This window comes from Leuciscus leuciscus (assembly GCF_965113295.1).
Source record: "Leuciscus leuciscus genome assembly, chromosome: 10".
NCBI lineage: Eukaryota > Metazoa > Chordata > Actinopteri > Cypriniformes > Leuciscidae > Leuciscus > Leuciscus leuciscus.
The window spans coordinates 27,184,453-27,194,698 of NC_138734.1; the positions used below are offsets into that span (position 1 = coordinate 27,184,453).

Genomic DNA, 10,246 nt, shown 5'->3' on the forward strand with positions numbered 1-10,246 from the left:
TATTATAGTGATTGATAATGTAGGAAACAGCAGACAATTGTACAACATCAATTGCATGAACGTACCAAAGCATTTGTAATTTGTTTAAAATAATGAGAAATTGCTTTTATGATGTTCACAAGACTAGATGTGGAGGTTGAACAGGTAGCCTAGCCTAAATAGTTTTGAGGGTTTAAAATGTGATCTGTGAAATATACCAAAGCATCTGAAAAAACTGTATTCATTGTGTAGGCCTTCTTAAATAAAATGTTTGGGCTGATATTGGAAAATTATTTAATCTTATTCCAGGCTCCAGATCATACATCCTTCAGGAAATCAAGTTGTGTTTGTAAAATGTCATTGATAAGAAATCAAAGAAAACGTATTAGATCAATGAATTTGTGTTTTGCACAGTTTGTGTCTGGCTGTGGCGTGTACATCTTATATTCACGGAGAAAACATATCGCTCTATCTATCGGTCGAGGATCATGTAACTCAATAAAGTTTGTTCAACACCGGAAGTGCGACGTCACACAATGGCGGTCTCCATGTGGATGTAGAATCAACGTGATTTTGCGCATGTTTTGCAGTCTGTAACGTACAGAAAAGCCGGCAAGAATCTGTTTCATTTTTTTTTGGAGGCCACAATAAGGTAAGAAACACAGTATAATATCTAGATTAAACTATGCTGTTTATCGAATAAACCTACAAGAGTTAAGCTCCTGTTATCATAGTGTGTGTGTGTGTGTGGTTGATAGTAGTTATTAGTTGTAGAAATAGATTTAAATAGGGACTCCTTATTTAAACCGAGTGTGATATATAATACAGATGTATTATTCAACATTTACATTTGTATATTTGCTAATTATATTCGAGGGAGTTGTTCTGGTTGTTTTTTTTTTTTAATTTTCTGTTGGGATTGCCAAATCAAGTTAACGTTATATGCAAGGCTGAAACGAAATAAAGCTGCAGTCCAAGCTTGCAATACAAAATACTTGCAACGTGCTGGTATTCATTGTGATGTCCGTATGAATGTTGTGATATTGCAGGTCCCCAGAGTGAACCTGCTGTCAGCTGAGAATCAGTGTTCATATCTGAGATGGCTTCGTTTAAACCCACCAGAATTCAGACCTATCCAAAACTTGGGGAGAAAGTAACAGAGGACACGCTCTACTGGAAAAATTACAAAGTCTGCCAACTTTTGTTTGCTTATTATTTATATGTCTGTGTATATTTAATTGGTCAACATTTCTTACAAGTTTTTCACCATTTATTCACACTGGTTTTGATGACAGTCTGTGTTTTTTTCTTTCAGCCTGCTTTGCAGATTAAAGAGTTTGGTGCTGTAACAAAGATCGAATTCTCTCCTGTCCCACCTCACAATTATGCCGTCACAGCCTCCACCAGAGTGAGTCCCATTTATTGTTATTTTTCTCTCATTACATATTCCTACTACTCTCATATTTACATATTCATCTACTTATTTATTCTAATATACAAAGTGACTTATTGGATTGGTTCTGAATGTCTGTCAGTTCTCAATACTGCAAAATCCTATATTATTTAAATGTTGAAGAAAACTAAACGAAATAGATTTAAAAAAAAAAAATTATTATTATTTTTACAAATGTGCCTCTGTTTAAATAAATTCAATTATAATTAATTTTCTTAAGGATATATAAAAAAATCTTGGCTAATGCTGTAAACTATAGGGAACCCTTAATTACACATTCCTATAATATTAAAGGTTACAATTAACAACAGAGCCCAAATTATTAAATTCAGTTGCTGTTTATTTTTAGATATAATAATCAATGCTCAAATAAGAAATGGAAAAAAAAACCATGTAAATTTAGGCAGGTTTTGCGTTAACTTCTAAATCTAATTATAAAGTAAAGTTTCTACTCCAATTCATTTTTGAAATATAATCATTTACACAGTGGCTGTCATAATTTGTTTTCATGACAAATTTATTAAAACATATATTAAATAATCAAGACATTACTAACAGGTTAAGTAAATATAATGAATAGGCTAATATAGTGCATATATGAAACGCTTCTCTCTAGAGTTCATTTTAGAGTCTGTCGACACTAAATGCCTGAGGTAAATGTAACGCTACGTGAGATATTATTATTTAATTTATATTATTCTCAAGTCTCTTCTTCATCTGTGCGTTTTACTGGTAGCAAATAGCATTGCATAACCGCGCGTGCCCCCTTCTAGATTTGAGTGTGGATCGCCTGTGACTGACTATGTTACAAAAGCTTTCTATTTCAGATAAATGCTGTTCTTTTGAAATTTCTATTCATCAAAAAATCCTGAAAAAAAAATTTGTACACAACTGTTTTAAACATTGATAATAATAATGAATGTTTTTTAAGCATTAAATCCACATATTACAATGATTTCTGAAGGATCATGTGACACTGAAGACTGGAGAAATGATGCTGAAAATTCAGCTATTATTACAGGAATAAATTACATTTTAAAATATATTAAAATAGAAAAGTTATTTTCAATTGTCTTAATATTTAAAAAAATATTACTGTTTAATCAAATAAATGCAGCCTTGGTGAGCAGAAGAGACTTCATTTAAAAACACAAAAAATCTTACCGGTCCAAAACTTTCGAATATATATATATATATATCTCATGTGCATTACAGTGTGGATAATTTGTTCTTAATTGCCATAAAAATAATGTCGCAATCAAAAAACAAGCAAACCTTGACCTGTTTTTGTGAGCTTTTCTTGTGTGTTCCCTGGGAATTGAACCCATCACAGTATTGTTGGTAGCATAATGCTGCTCTCACTGATATATGCAGCATACTGATTTTATAATGTTCTGCATCAGATTCACATATATGGACCTCACTCTCAAGAGCCCACACGGAGCTTCACACGTTTTCGGGATACAGCGTATGGAGGGAGCTTCAGAGGTGACGGGAAGCTGTTAGTGGCAGGAAGTGAAGATGGAATCATCCGACTGTTCGACATCAAAAGCCTAGGGGCTCTCAGACAGTTCACAGGGCACTCCAAGTATGACCTGGCATGATATAATGACTATTGAATAATATAATAACTCAATTAATTTCTTTAAACCCAGTAATGTAGCTGTGTCAGCAGTTCTCTCGTCTTAAGTCTGTCTTTCCTGCTCTCTCTCTCTTGTGTGCAGGGCGGTACACGCAACCACTTTCCTGTCTGATGGGTTTCGTGTGGTGTCGGGGTCTGATGACCTGTCGTGTCGTGTGTGGGATGTTGCCAGTTCTGTTGAGCTCAGCTCATTCACTGAACATACAGACTATATCAGAGCTGCCGCCCCCAGCAAACTCAACCCAGATCTGTTTGTCACAGGTTATTATTTTTAATTCACATCTTAGACATGATCACATCCCCTTCCATCTAAATGTGGCTTAGCCAGATCCATACGTTTTGATATTGACAGAAATAAAATTAATATGCGCATAAATATACAGCAATTAGAACGTTTTTTGTTTCATAATGCCAACAAGTCAGTGAGGTTAAAACTGCACACATGTAATTTTTTTATAATAAAAAGAACAGAATCTGTTTGTTTGACCAATGGCGGGCGGATGGGGACATGATTTTTAAGAACTAAAAAAAAGTTATTCAAAATTCTTTAAAATAAAATGCGGTTCTTTTGAACTTATTCATTAAAGAATATTGAGCAGCAAAAATCAGCATATTAGAATGATCACTGAAGACTGGAGTAATGATGCTGAATTTTGTTACCACAGGAATAAATAATATTTTAAAATATATTAAAATAGAATTTTTTTTATTTTAGTAATATTAAACAATATTACTGTTTTACTGGGTTTTTTTAATCAAATAAATGCTGCCTTGGTGAACATAAGAGACTTCTTTCATAAAATATATAAAAATCATACTGAGCCTCAACAACAGTAGTGTGTATATATGATATTGGTAAAGGGTTAGTTCATCCAAAAATTCTTTAATTAATTACTACAAATGGAGATCTTTTTGATGAAATCTGAGAGCTTTCTGTCCCTCCATTGACAGCTACGCAACTATCACTTTGACACTTCAAAAAGTTCATAAATAGTCGTAAAACTAATCCATATAATTTGAGCGGTTTAGTCCAAATTTTCTGAAGATACATGATCACTTTATATGATGAACGGATTGAATTTAGTCTTTTATTCACATAAACATTCATCAACTCGAACATCAGTTGTGGTAAACAGAAGCTCAGCCGAACCTGCTCAAACCTCATTGGTTCTCGCACGTCAAGCGAACATGCTTTGAGGCTCTTTTTACCACAATTGATGTTTGAGTTGATGAATGTTTAAATGTGAATAAAAGACTAAATTCAAACTTGCGTAGCTGTCAATAGAGGGTCAGAAAAGCTCTCAGATTTCATCAAAAATATCTTTATTTGTATTCCGAAGATGAGCGAAATTCTTACGGGTTTCAATGACAACATTTTTATTTTTGAGGTGAACTATCCCTTTAAATATGCTCATAAAGGTTATAGTTTGTACAGTAGTTAATGTTTGCCCTGAATAATGGTTGTCTCTGTTGCAGGTTCGTACGATCACACAGTGAAAGTGTTTGACGTGCGGACAGGGAGCAGTGTGATGACCATGCAACATGGCCACCCTGTGGAGTGTGTGCTGTTGTACCCATCAGATGCCCTGCTGGTGTCCACAGGTAGACAACACTCATCAGTTGTTACTAATGCTTAGAACCCCTCGCAACCATTTATTCTCATAGATCATAATGCAGATATGTAGACTTGGTGCATTAATGTATTTAACTGATGTGCTATTTTACAACAGTTTTAAATGTGGCTCTTCCAGTCAAGGTTTCAAATTTGTCTATTTGTTTTATGATAAAATATCGGAGTCATGTTGAAGTAATTTTGTGTATGCATTATAGGAGGGCGCTATGTGAAAATCTGGGACTTGTTGAAAGGCGGACAGCAGCTTGTTTCTCTTAAGAATCATCACAAAACAGTTACGTGTGCATGTCTGAGTTCTACAGGCAACAAACTGCTCACAGGATCACTGGACAGGTATGTTTGCATGTGTGAGCCATAGTAAAGAAATGCTATAATGTACTTATTTGTGCAGTTTTTATGACCCTGTGGTGAAAAAGTGGTATTTATTTCTTCTGTTTGCTTTCCATGTTAGGCATGTCAAAGTGTATAATTCCTCCTATAAGGTTGTGCATAATTTCGACTGTGCGGCGTCCATCCTCAGTCTGGCTGTTGCGGTACGTTTAGTTCATTGCACAGGAAGAAATCTATAAATATAAACGTATAATAGTGATTTTTCACTTTTCACATTGTGGTTCTCCTCCAGCCTGATGATAACACAGTTGCCGTTGGGATGACCAATGGTGTGTTGAGCGTCAGGCACAGGAAACACAAAGAAGAAAAAGAGACGTTAACCGATCGAAGGCGACGGGGACCAGTGTACCGGGTCAATGTCAAGGGAAAGAACTTTGGGCCCAAACAGGTGATATTTTATTATTTTATTAATTAATAAATTTTCTCAATAAATGATTCAATTAATTTTAATTCAATAAAATTTCGGATTTGTTAACATTTAAGCTAAAACTGGTCTGTAATATTGCTATGCAACAGCTGAAATATTCATATCATAATATAATTCATAAAATAAGGATGCCGTTTACTAAGGCATGTATAAAGTGAACTTTTTTGCTTCAGTTGTCTTACTGTCTTCATGTCTCTCTCTTAGAATGATTTCTTGGTCAATAAAACAGCAAAGCAGCATCTACAGAAACATGACAAACAGTTAAAAAACTTTGAGGTGTCCAAAGCCCTGGACTCAGCTCTGCAGGTAAACGCACACACGTGTGGATATAAGACATTTCATGTTTGATATGACTGTTCAGATGAAGACGCCAGTATATGTTTGTGCACGTTTACACAGGCATGGAAACGCAGCAGTAAACCAGAGGTGGCGGTGGTCGTTATGATGGAGCTCAACCGCAGAGGAACTCTGAAAAACGCTCTCGCAGGACGAGATGAAGCGAGCTTAGCCAGGATACTCGACTTCCTTCTAAAGTGAGTTACGCACAGAGACTTCAGACTCTCAAATAAAACATGTTATGATGGCGCATGTACAGTTGAAGGGGATGGTTTATGAACTGTTCAAAATAAAAATAAAATGTATATATACTCATGTAGGACAGCCTCATCAAGGGACTTGTTGAAATTCATTAATGTATGAAAGTGTAGTACAATTGTTCATGGGTGAATGGGTTATATTTCACTTTAAAATATTAAAAACAGTATATGTAGTTAGCATGAAGACAAAAAGAGCATATTTTGGTACATGATTTTTTTTATTTTTTTTATTGTGATATTTTCATGATAGTTATGTTCATGATTTTAATTTTATTCTCATTCTCACTGAATATAATTAGTTATATAGCTTCTTTTTTTATTGTTAGATCTAATAATTACTCATTATGAATCGCGATTCTATCTTCTACCGATTTGCATTGATTCACAAATTTAAAAAAATAAATTTTCTAAAGTTTTAAACTTCTTTAACTTCACAGTACTACTTAAAGTTATTGAGATAAATCACAATAATCCACGAACAAGGACTCAATGCGGTGCTCGTACTGACGGACAAACAGACAGATGCCGCCTCTCACATGCATGTGATCTCAAACTCAGTTCTCTTTCACAGCTACACACACAATTATGTCAAAATGCACATCATGTGAACTGTGGAGTATTCAATTGAAACATTGTTATGTGAACAAAAACAAATGGGAGAAAATCTGATGTGTAACTATATCCGTGCATCCGTTCTTAAAGGGACAGCAGCCTCATAAACTGTTGACATCTGTTTCATTAATGTTAATTAAAAAAACTCACTGCTTTTGACTGAATCACTTTTTTATCATTTGGTTATTTGTTTTATAATATTGGGTTGACTAAAATGGGAAGAAAAACTAAAATTTCAAGGTTCAAATTTAATTCAGTTGGTTTTTTTTCTTTTAGACCTATTAAACTGTCTACCGCAGTCAAAAAAGAAAAGTAACACAAAACAGTAAACTACAATCAAATCTATGCACATCAAATGGAAATTTGATTTAAAATCGAGAATCGTTTTTTAATCGAATCGTGAGGTTCCAAAAGATTCCCTCCCCTAATAATTACTGCCATGATGCCATTTACATATTAAATAACACATTTATTCACATTTCAGTTATGAGAATTTACTGAAAGTGCTTAATTGTCATGAAAATGTCATAACACAATCTTAATTTAGAAATTTGATGCAGTACATTTGATAGTAGAAATAGTACAGATATGTATATCATTTTAATTTAAGAAAAAGAAAAAGTATGTTGTGTATATGCATGTTATTGAAAGGCTGTGTGGGATTCACCTTTAGACAGTTTACACTTAAGAGTTTCAGCACTTTTAATATTCTGTGAAATGCATGCCATTACATTCTTGAGACAAAAACTTGACTTCTTAGAATGGTTAAAGCACTGGGAAATTCTTACGCAGGTTCTCGGGGTGTGGTGACTTTGGGTCACAACACAAAAGTGACCCAAAAACTGACGCATGGACAAGCCACAAGACTCTAGACCACATTTTCTTGACTCAAGGCATTTAATGCCACGATACATGTATTTGGTGATAATGACTTAATATGAAAGAAATGATTAATAAATTAGGTTAACGGATGTTTTTGGCTATTGTTTTTCAGGTACATCACTGACCCACGCTTCTCTCGCCCTCTGCTCACGGTCGGGGATATTGTGCTTGGTGAGTTTCGCATCATATCATGTGCACATAAGCAAGTGAGAATGAAGAAGTGAACTGCTGGTTGCGAAATAGAATTGTTTTTCTATGTTTTTCTTTATACGAAATTGTGTGTTTGTGTAGATCTGTATCAGCAGGTCATTCCCCAGTCACCTGTAGTCGAGAGGTTGCTGCAACGTCTTTTAGAGCTGTTGGGTCGGGAAGCAGAACTTCAGCAGGAGTTTTTACAGGTCTTGGGAATCCTGGACACACTTTTCGCATCCTTGAACCTCAGAAAAGATGTCGCCACTCTTGCTGCCCCACCAGTAGCGCAGGGGTCACAGCTACAAGCCGCCTGATACTCATTACAAAACTCAGTGGGATCTTGTGACGTAACCGAAACATGCTAGACTTTGGAAGGCGTGGTGGAAACGAAAGGGATATTGGAAGGAAACAAACATGAGAGACAGTTGTGGGAAAGATGTTGCTCAATGGCAGTGAACAATCACTGTGTCAGCCATTTTCTGCTGATTGCAGAATTTGAAACTGTATTTTGTATATTCCTATCATAAAATCTTTAAATCTGTGTTTTGGTTCATTCTTTCTTTTGTTGATAATCCAAAAACATCATATTATAAAATGGGCCTATAATAATACAATAATGATTGGTGGTCTAATTCAGTGACTGAAAGAAGTTAGCAGAGTATTACTTCTATAAAATAGAACTTAAAATGTATGGCAACATGTAACCAGAGCCAAATGTAACCTTATGTTCAGAATTAGGGTGGTTAAATAATAATGTAAGAATCAATCATTGTGAAATCCATATCTTTCAAGCATTAATCTGACTATTACCGACCTTGAGTGTAACCACAGATGTCTGTCTTAAATTTTTACAGAATCTAAAGACAATTCTGAATTTCTTTGCCAATAAATGCCCATTTAAGTGTGATGTAACATGCAAACGCAGAATCTAATTTAAAGGGATAGTTCACAAAAATGTTTTAACTGTCATTTACTCACACTCAAATTGTTTCAAACCTGTATGAGTTTTTTCTTCTGCTGAACACAAAAGATGACATTTTGAAGAATGTCAGTAACTAAACGGTTGATGGGCACCAATGACTTCCATAGTATGGAAAAAGTACTATGAAAGTCATTGGTGCCCATCAACTGTTTGGTTACTGACATGGTTAGTAGTCTTTTGTGTTCAGGAGAAGAAAGTATCTCATACAGGTTTGGAACAACTTGTAGGTAAGTAAATGACATTTTTAATTTTTAGGTGAACTATCCATTTTAAGACCTTTTAAATGAAAACGAATAACACAGCTAAAAAAAAAGAACAAACTTACCCATTCTCAAAATTTATTGTATTATGTGTTTTTATGTAAACATGTTTTAACATCTTATAACCTGTAATAGTGCTTAGTAAAAGTTCAAATCTAAAATGCATAACTGGGTGTAATGTGACTGATAAAATGACTGGCTACTTGAAACATTGAAGCCAGCTTGCTTTATCTACGGGGTTACCAGGGTAACTGCTGCATTTCTGATATTCCATTAGCGCCATCTACCGTCAGTGAGGGTGTGCATTTTCATTCAGATTCAAAACTACAAATATTCCAATAATTTCTGTGAAAGATGCTCTGGCTTGTGATGTGATGCAGCAGGGCCAATATAGGATTTGAAACACACACACACACACACACACACACACACACACACACACACACACACACACACACACACACACACACACACATATATATATATACATATATACATATATACATATATATATATATATATATATATATATATATATATATATATATATATATATATATATCAGTCACTGAATTAGACCACCAATCATTGTGTGTGTTTATATATATAATATACAGTAGGCAACATTTGAAGTGGATCAAAACCTTTCATCAAAGTTATACATGAATTTTGAATAATACCTGTTCTTGTTTTACGACAACTTTGATGAACTTTTTTGATCCACTTCAAATGTTGACTACTGTATATATATATATATATATATATATATATATATATATATATATATATATATATATATATTGTAGCCTAAGTTAATGCATTATATTCAATTCCATAATGCATTTTTATGTTTGGATTAGGTTTATTTTACTTATAGGACCCATTTTATTATCTTCACAATATTGGCAGGAGTAAAACATAACGTTATGTGAAATTTATAAGATGTGCGGCCTGAATAAAAAACATAAATTCTAAGAAGAATACATAGAGAGATTTTTAAAAACAAATTATTACTTAATTAAATTTAAGGGGGTTAATCAATTCCAAGTAATTTACAGAATTTTAAGTTACGCTTGCTTTAAGTATTGAAATGCAGTCATTTTTAAACGCCACAAAACTTGGAGTTAAAAAACTACATTTGTTTAAATAAACTTACCTATAATCAGTAGGCTATATTATTACATACAAATTCTGCAGT

General features: G+C 34.0%; 1 protein-coding gene across 1 annotated transcript; it reads left to right on the forward strand.

Moving 5' to 3' along the window:
* The first annotated feature begins 482 nt into the window (after positions 1-482).
* Positions 483-8,347, forward strand: utp15 (UTP15 small subunit processome component). Its single transcript, XM_082181463.1, has 13 exons — positions 483-631; positions 1,029-1,168; positions 1,295-1,387; positions 2,836-3,020; positions 3,157-3,335; positions 4,551-4,676; positions 4,905-5,040; positions 5,159-5,240; positions 5,330-5,485; positions 5,729-5,830; positions 5,924-6,057; positions 7,727-7,785; positions 7,906-8,347. The coding sequence occupies exons 2-13, from the start codon at positions 1,079-1,081 to the stop codon at positions 8,118-8,120; spliced, it is 1,557 nt and encodes a 518-aa protein (XP_082037589.1). The 5' UTR covers positions 483-631; positions 1,029-1,078; the 3' UTR covers positions 8,121-8,347.
* Positions 8,348-10,246: the final 1,899 nt, after the last annotated feature.